Source organism: Quercus suber, unplaced genomic scaffold, assembly GCF_002906115.3.
Source record: "Quercus suber isolate HL8 unplaced genomic scaffold, Cork oak 2.0 scaffold_325, whole genome shotgun sequence".
Lineage (NCBI taxonomy): Eukaryota > Viridiplantae > Streptophyta > Magnoliopsida > Fagales > Fagaceae > Quercus > Quercus suber.
The window spans coordinates 245,730-265,699 of record NW_027069778.1 but is presented as its reverse complement, the minus strand read 5'-3'; the positions used below and the strand labels follow the sequence as shown (position 1 = coordinate 265,699).

The window sequence follows — 19,970 nt, the reverse complement described above, 5'->3', positions numbered from 1 at the left end:
CTTACTTGAAGAAGATAGCAGAATCGTGGACTTGATAGCTAAAACAACAACCTGTTATGGCGATATGTGAGTTGCAATCCGCTTATCCGTCAGAGCACTACCATTGGTGGTGCAAAATAGCTATATAGCTATTTTTAGCACCACCAATTCTAAAAAGTGAGCTACAATGTGTTGACGCTCAGCCTCGCTCAGGGCGAAAGCAGAAAAACCGCCGCTGCCGTCGCGGGCTCTCGTTCGACCACCTGCCGTGGCGACAGCTCCCGCATGCACAGGGCCTATTAGGGGCCTCTCTCGGTGTATATGCGTGTGTGTTGTTCATGCGGAGCTTCGAGTGCTCTCTCTCTTGGTGGAGGAAGGTATTTGTCTATCTTTGGTTTTATGGCAAGAATCTGGGTCAAATTTTAAGAGATTACCAAAGGTGAGTGAAATTGCTACCAATCATTGGGTTTTTCTAAGGTGTGATTGGTTACCTGTTTCTAATTGATTTTATTACCGATCCTAGATTAGGAAAAATGAAATTGCATTTTTCCTAATCTAATGTGGATGGCAAAAAAAAAATCTTGATTCTTAGGTTCGAAAGTTTGGTTGTGTGGGGAAGGTGTTAGGCACCCCACAACGCCTGTCCAATGACAGTCCTTTGTTTTGATAAAACCTTAATTTTCGGAAATTGGCCATAAAAACATGATTTCGACATTGGCTTTTAGGGCTTTGAATGCATGGGGGCTTTGAGGTTTGGCTTTTGAAAGCGCATGGTCCCAATCTATGCTTTCCTATGGCATTCGAGCCAAGTACCAGATTTCCACTACGAAAATCCAACGACACATCACCTTACTTTCGCAGCAGAAATTAGGCATCGCTTTACCTTAGGTGACATGGACTCTGACGATCACACCGGAAAAGGGGAGCAGGTATATATACATACATCATGCACAATGCAAGCACACAGAGTAGGAAAGTAAATGCCTACATCCATAGAGCATGACCCAAAATATAAGTGCAGGAAAATAAACAGGGGTCACCATATTCTAGAGATGAGGACGAATGGTACACAACATGATATATTTAATACAAACCATCTAAGAAAGAAAGGGGGGGGGGGGGAGGAAGGAAGAGGGTTTAAAAGAGTACATAACCAAATGAGAAAAACTAAACCCCTATATCTACTGACCCCAACCGCTTGGCTCATATTGACATGCTTGCATCCTCACCTTTTTTGCTTATGCCTAGGAGACCGAACCCTAACTCATGCGTCCGCGCTTTATGTGTGTACATGCAAAGGCAAAGACAAGAAATCAGCAGACAAGCAATGGAAGGAAAAGATACAAAGAATATATAAAAGAGGCATAAAGCAAATAAGCATGATAGACATTGCAAACAAAGAAACAAGAAAGCAAGCAAACAAATGAGAAGGCAAACAAGAAAGCAAGCAAACAAAAGGTGGTGTCCGCGAGGGACAAATGTAGGTTTGGATCAAATGTTCATAACTTCATTGCGTGGAAGCATGGACGACACACTAGTAAGTAAGACTCATGCGTGGACATGTAAGCAAGCGTGTAAAAACGAATAGAAAGCCAATAGGAGGCACAAAGAAGCATGGTAAGCATATCATCGCATGGAGCGGAAATGGGGAAAGGTGTGCACAAAGCAACCAGCATCGTGGCGATGCATCCCAAGTGGTTACACCCACACAAGGCCTCATAGGCATCGGGTGTAACCACACAACCACAAACCTGCTAAGGGTGTCAAGCGTGGCAAAGCCTCGAATAAGAGATGCTAACACAAACATAACGCATAGAAGCAAGCAAGCATAGACATGCAAAATGGGTGATCCAAACCCTTTTATGTGGGCCTTGGTGTGTGGACGATGACAAAGATCACATGGTCTAGATTGGGTCCTAACCCCTAGGCCAAAATACAAGAAAGAAAGATAAAGCGACAAAATGGCTACAATAGCACATGGTATGACAAACATAGCCTAGGTCTAGGCACACAAACATTGCATGGAGCGCACAAGCACATGGAATATAGCAAAAGCATGTAGAGAGCATAGATCCAAACACACAAGCATGTGGAAGCATAGATCTAGACATATAGGCATAGTGACATACATGTAAACATGTATAAAATTAGCACATAGACATGGAAGAACATGAAACCAAGCATACAAGCATGTGAAGACTCAGATATAGGCATAGGAGCATAGAACATGCATACAAACACGTAGATCTAAGTAAGACATAACCATAGACATGATATCAAGCATGCGAACATGTAACCCTAACATCAACATAGAGCAAAAAAAGGAACAAAACAAAGAAAAACATGGAATAAAACCCTAAGCATGTAGATCTAAACATATGAACATGTGGGAACATGGATCTAAGCATGAAACATGGCAAAAAGCATAAAAAGCATGGAGATTTAGGCTAGAAACACAAATAAAGCAAGCAACATGCTAGGAAAGTGATAAATCATGTTATTCAAGCAAAAAAGAGCAAGATAAATGCTAGAAAAAGATTTAGAAGGCTAGGGGTGTGGATGGTAGCTAAAAAGCTACATCCACACTCCTAAACCCCAAATCCAAGAAGTAGAACCAAGGAGAAGAAGATCGGGTATAAGAACAATACCTTATATTTTTGGTGAAGAGAGAATAATCAAGAGGCTTTGATGTGTTTTTTTGTATTTGGAAGAGAGGAAAAAAAGCTCAGAAATAGTCCAGGCAGAAAGAAAAAACCCAGAAAAGTGGTCTCCTTTGGTCTGGGGCCGCCAGCCTCAAAGTCTCTCAAAAAGTGTGGATTTGGATACCTCTGGAAAGATCCTAGCTTCCTGATTCTGAAAAGGTGTGGAACCTGAAAATCCAATGGTTGAATCAAAAGTTATGGCTCTCTGAAGTTTGCGGTGCATCGATCAATGCGTCATCACGGTTTTTGTGATATTTTAGTTATTCTAACTCCGATTTTGACCCATGAATAGTCGTTGGAATGAGAATTTGATAATCTTTGCAATGGCATTGGCTTCAACCCGTTCTGACAGCCGGATCAAAATTAGGGTTTTTGTACCCACCTCAGGTTGACTTCGGGTTAAACTTGGTCAAAATTGTTAAAAATCTCTGAAAAGCTCGGGTTTGGTGTAAATCTATGAAAAACGTTGTTTTGTAGAAGTTTGGACCTTGTTCGACCTTCGGTTAAACCTAGGGTTAACCAGGGGCATTTTGGTCATTTTGGTGGAAATGGGCACTTTGAGTGCTTTGGTGCCCGAATGGGTTGTGCCACGTCGTTCTAGATGTTTTCATGGCCCCATAGAGAGAAAATAATATTTTTTGATTTTCGTGGGTCTAGCATGCAAATTGAGGGCGGACAAAATATGGTATCAACACAATGGTGGAGCTAAACTTACAAATTTTAGCTCCTTATCTACAATGCACAACCATCTATAGCTTTGCACTGTAGCAAGAAGCTAAAATAAAAAATTATTCTTTTCTCTCATTAAAAAAATATTTTCTCTTTTTCTTTCTTTCTCTTTCTCTCCAGCTTCTCTCATTTCTTCTTTTTTTTTCCTTCTCATTTTTTTTTTCTCTCTAGCACCTCCCTCATCTCCCTCTTGTGGGTGGGATTGTGGTGGTGGGTAGATCGGTCTTGAGGGTAGGTGGGTGGCTGGGTTCATTGGCGTCGGTGGGGCTAGGTTCGTCAGCATCGGTGGGCTGTGGAATGGTTGGATCATTGGCATCGATTTTGGTGAGGATCTAGGTGCTGAAATGGTGAGACTAAGCTCGAAAATTGTTGGGTTTGGTGCCGAAATGATTCGTGGGTGGTTTCAGTGAGGATCTTAGTGTTGAAACGGCTGGCACTCCTCTTCCCTCACCTCCACTCCGCTTCTGGGTTTGTGGGTGGGTTCTTGGGGTTGTGGTGTGTGGTTGCTGCGTGGGTCACTTTGGATTACTTATCTAGGTTTTAAGATTTAAGATTTTGTGTATTGTGTACTTAGCTTGGGTATATTGAGGGTGAGTTTTTTTTTTTTTTTTTTTAATTGGTTGCTATTTTTTGGTTGAGATTGAGGCTATTGTGATGGTGGTTGTGCCGTGATGTTGGTTGTGGGTAGTGGTGATGGTGGTTGTGCCGTGATGTTGGTTGTGGGTAGTGGTAGTGGTGGTGGTGGTGGTTATTGTTTATTATAGTAGATATATTATTTTATTGTATTGAAAAATAAAATAAAACCACTGATGTTAGGCGTTTTGTAAAGTGAGAATGTAAAAGAAATAAAGTAAGTTTTGGTGGAGCCAAGTAGCTAAAATTATGGCTCCACCAATGTGAATGCTCTTAGTAGTGATGCAGTTTCTTGATAAATATGTTAATTAATATGCCTAGACTAATCCCTAGGATGCTATGGGGATATGTGAGTTGCAATCAGGTGTGTGAGGAGTGATGAAAAAAATATATCTAAAACATCATAAATAAATTGTTGGTTTTCAAGTTGGGATGATAACCTAGCACTATAAACTCTCTAAGACTCTACAATTTTGTACACTATTGCTTACATATGGACATTGGTATTTGTATTTGGGGACAATGGTACTGTCCAATGTGACTAAGGAACCATTTACTTCATTGTAAAGTATTTTCCAATGGAAAATACCACTAAAACACAAAATAACTAAAATGCCATTAGGATGTCAAAAATCACCAAATTGTCTCTGAAACCTCTAATATGACCAACATATTCTCACAAAAACTACACACAAAAAAATGCTGAAATATCACTCTATGTCATTTTGAAGGTTTTAGGACTATTTTTGGACATCATTAGGTATTTTTGTTACTTTTAAGATTGATATGAATAGAACAACTTGCAAATCATGATTTGACTTGATTCATATTTTATATTTATCCAAACATAAAGTGCTTGGAAGAAATGCTTGTAAGTGAAGAGAGATGAGTTATTTGAAGTAGAAATTTGGTGCACAAGCAGAGATGGATGGTAACTAGTCACCTAATAATGTTGAAACAAGAACAATTGGAATTACTTTAAAATGTCAAGTACCTGATTTTACTTGACATTCCAACATTGGTAATATACTATTTAGTAGGAATCTTATGCCACATGCTATTGACAAGATTGAAGTTTCTGATATTCTTTGCTCAGTGCTTCTTTCCCTTTTATGGGTTTTTTTTACAAGAGTTGGATGCTTATTTTTTTTTTTAGAATTAAGTGAATAAATTTCTAAAAATGCCAACAATGCGTTGATCTTACTTGAAGAAGATAGCAGAATCATGGACTTGATAGCTAAAACAACAAACTGTATGTGCACGTATTAACTTGAAGAAGATAGAAAACGTGCGGTGATTTCAAATTTAAATATACTTTCCACCCCCCATTTTATAAAAGATATCATCATTTAGTTTTTGAGGATGTTGCGAAAACTATTGAGTAATTGAAGTTCTTACTTATCAAGACTTTGTTTGATTGGTCTAAGACTTGAGGATTTATGCATTGTACTATATTTTTTTTATATTTAGTCTCAAATTAGTTTCTCCAATTGATTTTCTTGTATTCATTTTAGGTATTGTGTGTTCATAATGGCGAAGATTATAGGGTAATTGTTTATTGTTTTTTAAGGGGAATTTTAGAAGAGTTAATTATTATTTTTATTTAAATAACCATAAAGGGTCAATGCAAAGGCTCGAACTAGGGTATCCTTTGTTTAAAATACACGTAACTTACCTCTAAGTCATTTCCTCTAATATGTTAAAAAGTACATTTAGAAATAGACAATCTTTTGCAAATTATCTTATGCTTACCACTAAGTTATGTTATAAAGATCTTACAATTAAATTTGAATTAATCTTTTTGGGACCGATCAAAATTAACCTAAAAATTATAATTTTCCTCTCCATTGATGATGATTACAATGGATGCAGTTTCTTGATAAATATGTTAATTAATATGCCTAGACTAATCCCTTGGATGCTATGGCGATATGTGAGTTGCGATCAAGTGTGTGAGGAGTGATGAAAAAAAAATCTAAAACATCATAAACAAATTGTTGGTTTTTGAGTGGGATGATAACCTAGCACTATAGACTCTTTAAGACTGCAATTTTGTACACTCTTGCTTGCATATGGACATTGGTATTTGTATTTGGGAACGTTGGTACCATCCAATGTTACTAAGGAACCATTTACTTCATTGTAAAATATTTTCTGATGAAAAATACCACTAAAACATAAAATAACTAAAATACCATTGGGATGTCAAATCACCAAATTGTACCTGAAACCTCTAACATGACCAACATATTCTCACAAAAACTACAAAAATAATAATAATAATAATAATCTGAAATATCACTCTAAGTCATTTTGAAGGTTTTAGGACTATTTTTGGACATCCTTAGGTATTTTTGTTACTTTTAAGGTTTGTGACTATATTGGGATGATTCATTATTAAATTTTTAATTATTACTAAAAACGCCAAATATTAGAATGATAGGTTCTTGGAATGGAAATTCATGGGAATGTGACTTAAAAAATAAGGTAACTATCAAATGTGATAAAGGTACGGTCATATGTGATGTTTTTTTTTTTTTTATTAAAAGGAATTTCATTAAGAAGACTAACGAGAAAACAAAAGATCAGGACAAAACCTGTTTACAACCATCCCCTGGCAATTAGCCACAACAAGAGGCAGCAATTCCACAGGCGGATAAGAATAGGAAATGAAATCTACATCTTGACAGCTACCTAATTTAGCTAAACGATCGGCACACTTATTAGCTTCACGATAGATATGCTTGATACTTAGCTGGGGAATCTGAGCAGCAAGAAGTCTACAATCATCAAAAAGCGAGGAGACAATAATATTAGTATATGAAGGGTTATTGAGAGCATCAACCAGAGCTTTGGCATCAAGTTCAATCATGACAGCGTTAAAATTATGCTGATTGCAAAGGAGGAGCCCATCACGCAGAGCCCATGTTTCAGCTAAGAAGCTGTCAGCTTTACTGATTTTCCTGGTGAACCCCATGATCCAACTACCCCTATCATCTCTAATCAGCCCTCCTCCTCCAGTAGTCCCTGAAGCAATATCCGTAGACCCATCAGTGTTGAGCTTAACCCAACCCGTGTTTGGCTTCTCCCATTTAATTTGTCTGATAATCATTCGGCTATTGCACCTTGGCTGAGTAACACAGTGAACAAATTTCGTTGCTTGCCTAATTATCAAATTGGAGATGTTTGGGTTGACTCCTTTGTTATTGAAGACAACTTGATTCCTTTGCTTCCATAAAGACCATATGGTAAACGAAAAAAGGGAATGCCAAGGAATTCCTTTGACAAGGTGAGAAGACTTACAGTTAGAAGACAGCTAAAGATTAAAATCTTGAGAGAAGAAATAAGCATTGCAGTTATGAGTTCCCAACTGTTGCCATACCGGTTTCACTAGGCGACAGTCACGAAGGGCATGGGTGATAGATTCAGGTTGCTCTAAGCACAAGGGGCAAGAAATGTCTAAAGAGATACCTCTTCTAGCTAAACACTCCTTTACACCAATGCTATTTCGCATGCACCTCCAAATGAACATTTGGATTCTAGGCAAGGACTGGAGCTTCCAAATCCAAGAACCCGAGAAGGAGTTAGTTTCCTTTTGATCTGTGGCAAGAAAGTAAGCACTCTTCATATCAAAACTGCCCTTTGCAGAAAATTTCCAAGCCAATTTATCATTGCATCTAGCAACTGCCGGCACAGGCACCGCTTGAATGTCAGCTTTAATTTCTGAGGGAATGTCAAAAGGGATGGTAGCCCAATTCCACCCATGTGGAGCATGGAGATCCTTCAAAGTGAGGCTGGCCGAACCTTGAGGGAGGGGGCCTTGAATGCTAGATCTGATGGGGCCACTGTTTAACTAACAATCCTCCCAAAAATTAAGATTACTCTCATAACCTGGCACCCATTTTATCCCTTTTTTGAAAATAACTTCTCCTTTTTTCAACCCCTTCCAGGTAGAGGACCTTGGAAGCTTTGATTCATTTCTAGAGTTTATCCGCTGTCTCGAGCCATACTTGAATCTGAGCACTCTGGCCCATTGCGAATCCTTCTCAATGTGGAATCTCCAATTGAGTTTAGCTAGTAGAGCCGTGTTTCTCCCTCTTGCAGATTGAATCCCCAAACCACCTAACTCTTTGGGCTTGGTCACTGTATCCCAGTTGACCCAATGCATTTTCTTCTTGTGTTCAGAGGACCCCCACAGGAAATTCCTATTGACTCTGTCAATTCCGCTGAGGACTTTGTTGGGTAACAAGTTACTCTGCATAACATAACTCGGAATTGCTGAAGATGATGCTTGAATAAGAACCATTCTGCCTGCCATAGAGAGCATGTTGGCCTTCCAACCTGCAAGCTTCTTTTTAACCCTATCCAAAATGGCCCCAAAATCATGCCTCTGCCTCCCTGGATGTTTTATAGGAAACCCCAAATACTTGCAGAGATTGGTAGTCGCCCTGAAACCCAAAATGCTAGATAAAGCATCTCTTTGATCCAGATCGACATTGGGAGAAAAGAAAACACGTGACTTTGCTTCACTAACTTTCTGACCAGATTTATTACAAAACTCTTGGAGCACAGAACTGATGACAGAACAGTTTTCTGGAGTTGCACTAGCAAAAAGGACCAGGTCATCTGCAAAGAAGAGATGTGAGAAGGCCGGACCACTTCTGGAAGCTTTAACAGGGGTCCATAACTTGGCAGCACATTTTCCCTCAATTAAGTGGCCTAGAAACTCCATGCATAAGATGAATAGGTAGGGAGAGAGGGGGTCGCCTTGCCTAATACCTCTCGAAGGCAGGAAAGGGTCTAGGCTGCCACCATTCAAGAGAAGAGAAGTGGAAACTGAGGTAATGCAGCTCATGATAAGCTTAATGAGGTTCTCTGGGAAATTAAAAAGAATAAGCATCTCCCTAATAAAGCTCCATTCAATTATGTCATAGGCTTTTTCAAGATCGATCTTGATGGCCATGATCCCTCTACTTCCTTTTGCTCTCCCAATGGTGTGAATTAATTCTTGGACAATAATTGCATTATCAACACCCCTCCTGCCTGGGACAAAGGCAGTTTGGTGAGGGGAGACAAGCTTGTCCAAGTGAGGTCTGATCCTGGCAACTAAAATCTTAGTGATGATCTTGTAAACCGAATTACATAAGCTGATTGGCCTGTAGTTCCCAATAGTTTCCGGACCTTGAATCTTAGGAATGAGAACAATATGAGTGTTGTTGAGATACTCGGGCACTTTCCTATCTGTGAAGGCTTTTTCAACCTCTTTCCTCACAGAATCCCCAACTAATAACCAAAACCTTTGGAAGAAACCAGCATGCAACCCATCTGGCCCCGGGGCCTTGTAAGGATTCATAGACCAGAGAGCCTCCTTAATTTCTTCAGTGGAGACCATGGCATCAATCACCTGCTTTTCCTCTTCTGAGAGTTGAACATGCCACTGATTCAGATCGCCCCCCCCCCCCCCCTCCAGGAGACCATCTCTTGGGAAGTAGTGTACAAAGTCTGGAAACCCGCCCTAAAATGCTCCATAACCTCCCTTTCTTCAGTGATCCACAACTCCCTCTCGTCTTTTACTGCCGCAATATGATTTCTTTTCCTCCGGGCAAGGGTAGAGACATGGTAGAAAGCGGTGTTCCTATCCCCTTGGATCATCTAGTTCAGCCTAGACTTCAACAACCAGAGATCACGCTCTTGATCCAGAATAGTCTCCAGCTTACCAAGGATTGACAGATTTTTTTAGGGAGATGGGTTACTCTGGCATTTGGGTACATGACGCACCCATCCGGGTTCATAAAAAATCTGTCAATCCTTTCAAGAATCAAATTACTGATGTCTCTCTTGTTGGTCCAAGTATATCTAGGACCCGAAAACCCCAAATCCACCATACTACATCTATCAAGGCAATCTTTAAAAGCCAGAGAACGATTGATGTTAACACCTCTACCCCCAAATTTATCTTCATCAATTAACGGCTCATTAAAATCTCCAGCCATAACCCACAGCAACTTATGTAATTCTGCAACTTTAGCTAGATTATCCCACAAAATACTTCTTTCCTCACTCCTAGGATTGGCATAGATAGCAGAAAATAACCAAGTGAGATTAGAGTTACATACCTGAACTTCAATGTGAATTTCCTGCTCTGTCTTTGCAAGCAATTCCACCTCCACAAAGTCTGAATTCCAAAGAAGCCACAGACCACCAGAGAATCCAATGGTATTTGTGTGGATAGCACCATCAAAAGGCATCCTGTCAGTTATTGCCTTAGCTCTCTCACCCCCCAATTTTGTCTTCATAACCACAAGTATGGCTGGATTATGCTCTTGGACTAAATTTTTTATATGACCCTGAAAATTTGGCTTCAGGGCACCTCTACTGTTCCAAATAATAAAATTCATGATGTATAGGACAGAAAAAACCGTGAAACATACATTATTGGGAAGGAGTGCCACCACTTCCCTCATCAGACACCATATGCTCAATGACATAATTACCATCCTCGGCCACCATCTGATCTTTGGCAAGACTACTATCTTTGCTATCCATACTCTGAATTGAGAGCTGAACTCCCTCATTTGGTACCATATTCTCATCGGCAGATACTTTAGTAACCTAGGTATGCTCTCTTCGATCATTCTCGCTTCCCACTGGTAGATCGGTCTCTACAAAGGTTGTCGCCGAAAATTCAAAGGCGACGTGGTTGGCTTGCTTAGATTCAAACCAATGTAAAGGGGAGTGGGGGAGTATAGGGGGGCTACTCTCCTTATCTGACCCAACCACACCTGAAGGAACGACGCCCTTGTGTAACGAATCAGACGCTACACTTCTGGCCAAGTGTTTTTTGTTTTTCACTGAGGAAGGCTGTGTTATGGGTGCACGGGTAGATGGGCTTGGGCTGCTATTGTGAATTAAACTAACCACTGCCTCCTTAAATTTCTCTGCAGGTAATCTGTCCATACTTGGGCTCGAAGTGGGCCTTTCCTTTATAATAAAATCTCCAGGAGCTTTAGCAGCCCACAGTTTCACCACATTCTTAAATCCGGCCCCAGACTTGGACTTGGTATTTTTTCATGGTGCATCTTTGTTGGATGAAGGACCACCAACGGGCATGCTCATCCCTTCCGCAAACGCAGGAGACAGATGGTTAGTGGAATTCCATGCCGCGCTGCCAGCGCTCCCTGTACCTGACCCAGTATCGAATTCTGTCCTATTCCTTTTCTGTACGTAACGTTTCCTACTCACCATCATCCACGGACCGTAGTACCCCTCCACGTCTGTCACCTCGCATGCGATATACGTGCCAACACCTTGCACGTTCTGCTGAACAACTTTTCCGTCAACACCGCCACTAGTTTGGCTTACCTGAACTTCCTCCGTCGGAACTATCGGTTCCTTACCCTTTTCCTTGCGAATAGTGTATGGGCAAGCTTCAACCTTATGCCCAATTCTTCCACATGAAAAACACAGCTTCTGGACTCCCTCATAAGTAACCACTTGCTCGAAATGGCCAATAAGAATGCTGTTGACAAGCGGTTTGTTGATATCAATCTGGATACATATTTTGGCATATCTGCCACGCGCCTCCATGGCTGTGTGTGAATCAATCCTTAACACCTTGCCAATGGATTCACCGATTTCCCTAAGCATCTCTGTCTCATAAAGTTCGATGGGGAGCTCATTAAGCCTGATCCAAATAGCAATAAGAGAAACATTTGTCGTCGAAGGCTTGAAGAATGGCTCCCACGGTCTCAATGAGAGGAAATGGTCCCCAATGAACCACGGACCCCTTTTGATCACCCTCTTTAAGTCTTCTTTGGCAAAGAATCTGACTAAGAAAAATCCATAACTGAGGTCGATGCAATCCATCCTCCCCTCCGGTCTCCAAAGTTGCGCCAACTTGCTCTGCATATAGTTGAGACCCACTGTTTTCCCAACTAGTTTCACTATGATAGCCTTAGACCAGGGACCATGAATGCATTTCTTAGTAGCTTTCGACAGCTTCATTTTCACTTGCCCCTCACGGACTGAGTTGGAGTTCTCACTATTCTCATCATCAGAATCTGAATCTTCCTCCATTTGGTCAGACAAGTCGAAGGCTTGTGCAAAAGCACCTGGGATTTCCCCCTCGAGCTTGTCTTTAAATGAAGGTTTGGCATTAGGACCCATGGCTTGGTTGCCCAACGAGGCCGAGGAAGCCCGAGACCCACCATTGAACTCCGCATGGTTGATGTCTTTTACCTTCTTGTTGCTCCGGGCCAACTCAGCTTCTTCCTCTCTTGAGAGCGTTCGTGGCTGCATGTTTTTTTTATGTGATGTTGGTATTACCCAATATGACGTTGGAACCATTAAATGTGAGTAAAAAATAAGAGAGCTACCAAATGTGACAAAAGTACAGTCATATGTAATATTGGTATTGTCCAATGTGACGATAAAACCATCAAATGTGATGCTTTGGTAATTTGGTACTATACTCCAAAAAAAAGGGGTACAGTATAAGTACCCATCAATAAATTGTAAAATAAGTCGTAACAAGAGCACTAGCAATGAATGTGACCGTAGACTTCTACTGGTAGAAGAGTATAGTCACAAATGCTAAAATTAAAATCTACTTTTTATTAGACTTCTCTTGTCAATCTCTCTCTTTTTTGTAAGAAGCATAAACATGGTACGAGTACGAAACAACAATACGAAAATTTTTGAAAAAATTGACTTGGGTACAGCAGGACATGTATATTAAATAATTATTAAATATATTATTATTTATATTTTTATATATAATTAATCATATATATATATTTATATAAAAGAGTAATAATGGATAATAAATAAATTCCGTGTAAAGAAAAGTTCAATTAAGTTCATGTTAATAAGTTTCTCTATCACTAAGAAAGTTCTCTAACTTCTCTTAGGCAATAGAATTGTCGTTCCTTTTGAAGGCTTGTTGTTTTTCCATGTATTAATAGTGTTAATCCGTGGATTAGTTGGGTTTTCTTTCAAGGCTTTTGGGAAACAGTTTTTATTATTTGTCTTTCTCCTCTTCCTAATCTGAGGTTAAAAAATTGATATGTCCGCAATGGAGGAATTGATACAAAATTGGACTTAATTTACGCTTTCAGAGAGGGAGGGACCTGGGTGTTGTTTAAAGAATGATCTTAGTTCTCAAAACCACATCATTGCAGCAAAGTTTTTGAAGAAGAGGGCTCTCAACATTGATTCGTAATGTCGAAGAGCATAAAGTTTTGTTCATCTTTGATAATGCCGCTGATGTTGATAAGGTGCTAAATGCTAAACCTTGGAGTTTCGACAAACACCTTGTGATCATGTAGCATTATGATAAAAGTAAGGCGGCGGAAGAACTCGGTTTCGATAAGACATTGTTTTGGGTGCAAGTCCATGGGTTGCCGTATCGTTTTATGAATGTAAAAGCTGCTAAAAATATATGCGAAGTTCTTGGCCAGGTAATTCATTCCACTGATCCTACAGAAACTGAAGGAGGCAACTTCATGAGGATAAGGGTGCTGATGGATGTCTTATTGCCTTTGTGCCATGGTCAGGTAATTTCTCTGGAGAATGGTAAAACCATATGGATATCCTTCAAATATGAGCGTCTCCCAAATATTTGCTACTGGTGTGGTCGTCTAGAACACGATGATAGGGATTGCGATCTATGGTTGGAGAGCGAAGGCAGTTTAACTGATGATAAAAAACAATTCGGTCCAAGTCTTCATGTTGCGCCTTTTGCTTTGTCACAAAAAACTATTATCTCTGTTCCAGGATTTTATAAATCCAAACTGGGCTCGTCTTTGAAGACTGTTGATCATGAAACTGAGGGTAGGGCTGAATCAGTGATGATGAATAAGAAAGCCCAGATCCTCGACTTCGATCCAGTGACGATAAACAGTCCTGAGAATCCAGGTCACATCACTCACCATCAATTAAGGGATGAAGTTGTTACTATGGACTCTACAAAAGTAACGCATAACGTATGGGAATACAAAGATAATCCAATCAATGATTTTTCAATCAACCCATTGATTTCGGGAAATCATTACTCCAAGAATCAAGGGACTGTATCCTCATCCGATTTATTTGATGCTAGAATTAATGAGATTGATTCAGAGCTGAGTAAATTTGATCCCATTAAAGACCCAGCCAAAACAGGAAATATTTCCCAAGTTGCCATTAGTCAATCACGTAAGAAGCAGGAGCAAGTTAAGTCACCACAACTTCAACGCAAGTGGACTCGATTGGCAAGGAAAGACACAGAGAATGTTACACACGAAAACGTAGAAAATAGAGGGGAGGGCAACGCAGGAAACGTAAGTGCTAAGAAGAGAGTTTTTTTTATAGATTAGTGATACCATTGGTGGAGGCTGGTAACCAGCCCTGCCAAGAATCATGAATCTCATTGTTTGGAACTGTCATAGGCTTGGAAACTTACGTATAAGGAAAGAGCTTGGAGATTTTATCCGGGAAAAAGATCCCTTTGTAGTGTTAATAGCCGAAACACTTACAAACGAAGTAAGGTTAGACCATAGGATATTGATTTTGATAAAAAATGGGTGGTTCCCAAGGAGTGCTGTAGGGGTGGTCTTGTTCTTTTTTGGAAATCATCAATTAATTTAACAGTTGAAGATTCTAAATATTATATTGATGTATGTATCGACAAGAATACTGTGCAGGAATAGAGATTTACATGTTTTTATGGTGAACTAGAAATAGCAAGAAAAAGTGAAGCTTAGGACAGTTTACGCAGTTTAAACCACCACCCAAATACCCCATGGCTTTGTGCAGGGGATTTTAATGAATTATTAAGACAAGATGAAAAATTGGGAGGGCCAATCCGATCCAGTAATCAGATGCAGTTGTTCAGAGATGTGCTAGATGAGTGTGGATTTATGGACCTTGGATTTGTCGGTCCTAAATTCACTTGGAGTATACACTTTGAAGATGGACGGTCAATCTGGGAAAGACTTGATAGAGGTTTGGCGAATAATGCTTGGTTCCAAAAATTTCCCAGGTCATATGTCCACCACCTTCGTTGTGATTCATCATATCATGTTCCTTTGTTCCTAAATTTGTCAGGCCTGGAACCTCTACCAAGGAAAAAGAGCTTCAGGTTTGAGGAGATGTGGCTTTCAAACAACTGTTGTGAGGAGGCAGTTAAAGCTTCTTGGTGTTCCTCAATCAGTGAAGTAGGTGATGATGCCATTATTAAAAAGGTGGAACAGTGTGGGAAAGATTTGGCTTGGTGGAACCGGAATATTTTTGGGAATGTCATATTGGAATTAGAAAGGAAGCGGAAGATGTTGGTTCAAGCTGAATTGGAAGCAGTGAGTAGTGGCCTAAATTTTTGGGTTAGAGAACTCAAGCATGAGATAAATATTCTCCTAGATAGAGAAGCCCGGATGTGGAAATAGCGATCCCGTGTTCTTTGGCTATCTAATGGTGATAGTAACACAAAATTTTTACATACCAAAGCAACCCAGAGACATAGAAAAAATATTATTGGAGGCATAAGGGATGATCATAATTCTTGGTAGCAAAACCCTGAAGATATAGAATCTGTTATTACTACCAAAATTTGTTCTCCACTTCCACCCCAGTAAATCAAGCCGCTACGTTAGATCAAATACCACAAGTCATAACTGAAGAGATGAATCAATTGCTAACTAGAGAATTCATGGAACATGAAGTTGTAGCAACTTTGAAACAAATGGCGCTGCTTAAAGCCCCTGGTCCTGATAGCATGCCCCCATTGTTTTACCAACACTTCTGGCAAATGGTGAATCAAGATGTTATTAGTTTATCATATCCTGGCTAAATTTAGGTACATTGCGTCATCCTGTTAACCATACCTTTATTGCTCTTATTCCAAAAATAAAAAATCCAGAGTATATTACTGAGTATCGCCCTATTAGCCAGTGCAATGTGTTGTATAAGATTTTTTTTCAAAAGTTCTAGCTAATAGATTGAAGAAGTTGTTGCCTACAATCATCACTGCACACCAATCTGCTTTTACAAAGGATCGTCTCATCACTAATAATATCCTGGTGCCTTTTGAGACCCTCCATAGTATGAAAAAATATAAATCTTGAGATAATGGCTTAATGGCTCTCAAGCTTGATATGAGCAAAGTCTATGATCAGGTGAAATGGTCTTTTCTTGAAATTTTGATGAGAAAAATGGGTTTTTGTGAAAATTGGATTGGCCTAATGATAGTGTGTGTTAGGACAGTATCTTATTCCATCTTAATTAATGGGGAATCAAAGGTTAGTGTATCCTTCTCGAGGAATTAGGCAAGGAGACCCACTTTCTCCTTTTCTGTTTCTTCTTTGCACGGAGGGGCTGCATGGACTTATTAATAGTGCAGCAATGAGGGGTGATATAAAAGGTTTTTCATTGTGTAGAGGAGGACTTGAACTAACCCATTTGTTATTTGTAGATGATAGTCTTCTGTTTTGCAGGGCTACTTCAGAAGAATGTGAAAAGGTTCTCCAAATTTTGGAATCCTATGAGCAAGCCTTGGGTTTGAAAGTTAACAGAAAAAAGACATCCATTTTTTTCAGCAAAGCCACACCAGATACCAAAACTGCTGTGGGTCTTCAAGAAATCACTGAATATGAAAAATACCTTGGCCTACCTTCTTTGGTGGGGAGGAGGAAAAAAGAGAGCTTTAATTTTATAAAAGAAAAATTTTGGAGGAAGTTGCAGGGTTGGGAAGGGAAACTATTGTCTCATGCAGGTAGGGAATTGCTCTTAAAATCCGTTATTCAGGCTATTCCAACTTTTATCATGGGTTGTTTTAAGCTCTCGTTGGGTTTATGCAATGATATTGAAGCCTTGATAAAAATTATAAAATAAAAAAAAAAATTTGGGGCCGCCGTTGAGACCGGAGAAAAATTCATTAGGTGAAGTGGGAAGTGTTGACAAATTCAAAATTAGTGGGTGGAATGGGGTTTAGAGATTTGGCTTTATTTAATGACTCCTTGTTGGCAAAACAAGCTTGGAGATTGTTAAAAAATACAAACCCTCTTTTTTACAAGGTGATCAAGGCAAGATTTTTCCCCACTTGCTCAATCATGGAGGCGAAGGATTCAAGATCGGGTTCCTATGCTTGGAGAAGTATTTTGCAGGGTAGGGATGTGCTTCTCAGAGGTTTAAGGTGGCAAATAGGGAATAGAAAATTTGGCAAAATTTGGCAACATCATTGGTTGCCAAGAAAACATTCACCTTTGCTGTCATCACCTCTAATCCCTTTAATGGAGGATGCAACAGCGAATATTTTGATAGAGGCAGAACAAAGGCCACTATGGAATGATTTATGGTTTTTTTGCTCCACAAGAAGCTGAGTTAATAAAATCACTCCCTCTTGCACAATCTAAATTCGAGGATATCATTTTTTGGCCTTTGGCGAAGGATGGAAGTTATACATGTAAATCCGGATATCGTTTCTTGAAGGAGGAGGCAGAGCTGGTAGTTTCGAATGGTGGCGAAGGGCTGGACAAAAGCCTTTGGAAAGGAATTTGGTCGCTACATGTTCCAAACAAGGTGAAGAATTTTATTTGGAGAGCTTGCCGAAATTCACTGCCAACTAAGCTGAACTTAGTGCGCCGAACAATCATTGAAGACCCCCACTGTGATAGATGTCGTGAAGCTGATGAACATACTCTCCACTCTCTTTGGTTGTGTCCATTGCTTGACGTAGTATGGTCGGATTCTGAGCAGTGAGCATGCCGAACGTCCACACAATTTCTGGATTTTAGGGAGTTACTTTCATGGATTATGAAGGAGCACCGCAAGCCTGAATTATTTGCATTAACGGTCTGGGTGATATGGACTCAAAGGAACCAAACACAACTGCAACAGCCTCGCTGTAATTTGCAATAATTGGCGCAAGAGTGTGAAGGATGCTTGGCTAAGTTCCTTGACATAAACCCTTTACCTCGACCTCGTTCTCCCAGCCTTAAGCTTATTGGCAACATCTACAGGCAAATGTGGTGAAGATAAACTTCGACGGAGCTAATTTTTCAGAGATGAATAAATCGGGAATTGGTGTTGTTGTTCGTGACAATGCTGGCCAAGTTCTCGCTTCTATGTCGTAACAAATCCCTCAAGCATATTCAGCAGAAGAGATTGAAACATTAGCTACGCGTAAAGCCTTTCAGTTTACTTCTGATATTGGTATTAGAGTTGCCGTCCTAGAGGGGGATTCACAAATTTTAATGAAAATGTTGGTTGAGAATATAGAGGTGCTATCCTATAGTGGAGCTTTGCTTAAGGATGTGCATCGTTGTTTAGTTTTTCTAATCAATTACGTTACTCTCATGTGAAGAGAGAAGGTAATAAGGTGGCTCACAGACTTGCCAGGTATACTAAGCATATCTATGACTTTGTTGTGTGGATGGAAGGTGTTCCACCACACTGTTTTTCTGTCATCCAAGCTGATTTAGCTGGAATTACTTAATAAAAGTTCATCATCTTTCTTCTCAAAAAAGAAAAAAAAAAGAAAAGAAAAGAAAATCCATTAATATTAAAAGATGTATAGAAATTATAATAAAAATCAAGAATAATGATATCTTATTAATTTTTAAATGCACTATTACTACTATTCACAGCATGAATGCTTCCATTGTTTTGTGAAAGGGTATTTGATTCTTATTATTCCCGTATTCCAGCTATGTCCTACATTTTTTTTTAAAAGGACACATCTAGAACACGCATACAGAATTGTTTGACATATGTTAAGTGTCCAATATAAGTACAACACCTCAAATGAAGTATTCATACATCCTAGCTTCTTTCTCAGCTTTCTCACTCTCTTATCCCTCTCCACTTTCAAACCAACCTCTCACTACTGATCATGGCCACTTCTTTTATTTCTCGCTCACCTTTTTCTCAGTTTTTTATACTCTCTCTAGACTGTCTCTCTCATCTTGGTGGTGGCTAGTGTGACAATGTAATCTCAAAACGTTTCTCTCTCTTTCTCTTAATTTGTGGGTGTTTGTTGTAGTGGCGATCGGTGTTTATAGGTGTTTCGTGGTTGTGTATATGTGGGTGTGAGTTAGTTGTGGGTAGGGGTGTCCACGGGTCAGGCCGGGTCGGGTTTGTGCCCGACCTGGACTTGACCCGAAACTTTCGAGTGGGTAAAAAGGGAAACCGAAACCGACCAGAAATGCTAGTCGAATCTGGCGGTTCGGGTCTCATCGGGTTTCGAGTTGAACGATCGGATTGCTCGGGTTGTATCGCCAGTGATGTATTTTGGCCGAATCTGTCGAGATCGCGTCGGATCTCGACCAAATTTGGCCAGATCATGACGAGATCGCGCCAAATCTCGACGAGTTCTCGCCGAATCTCGACTAGTTATCGCCGGATCTCGTCCGATCTGATGGGTTTCAAGCAGAGTTTCGCCGGATAACTTCAAATATCGCCGGATTTTGTACGTTTTCGTCGAAGAACCTTAGGATATCGCCGGAAGTTTCTGGGTTTATGATCGGTTTGGGTTGCTCGGGTTCTGGGAGAGGAAACCCGCCAACTGACCCGAAGGTGTCGGTTTTTGAGGGCGGCGACCCGCAACCGACCATTGGAGTGTCGGTTCGGGCGGTTTTCGGTTCGGGCTCGGGCGAGTTGCTCGGGTTGGTCGGGTATACGGGTTGGCTGGACAGTCCTAGTTGTGGGATAGTAAATATTGAGGCTAACCTAAAATATATATATATATATATATATATATTTACTATTTTTACAGATAAGAGGTATTACGTTCACAACCTTTTTATAAAAAATTATTGGAGGTAAGTTGTTATTATAAATTCTATCTTATAAAAAAATATATATATATATATATATATATTTAACCTCCATTAACTTTAATATTTATTTATCTACGTTATTTAAATATTAATTTCTCTCTCTCTCTCTCTCTCTCTC

The 19,970-nt window shown here is 39.9% G+C and overlaps 1 protein-coding gene across 1 annotated transcript; it reads right to left on the bottom strand.

Annotated features, from left to right (window-relative positions):
- Positions 1-6,609: 6,609 nt before the first annotated feature.
- Positions 6,610-10,291, bottom strand: LOC136071559 (uncharacterized). Its single transcript, XM_065783013.1, has 4 exons — positions 9,797-10,291; positions 8,003-9,447; positions 7,426-7,888; positions 6,610-7,272 (listed from the first exon to the last, which is right to left on the bottom strand). Exons 1-4 carry the CDS (start codon positions 10,289-10,291, stop codon positions 6,610-6,612), a joined length of 3,066 nt encoding a protein of 1,021 aa, XP_065639085.1.
- Positions 10,292-19,970: the final 9,679 nt, after the last annotated feature.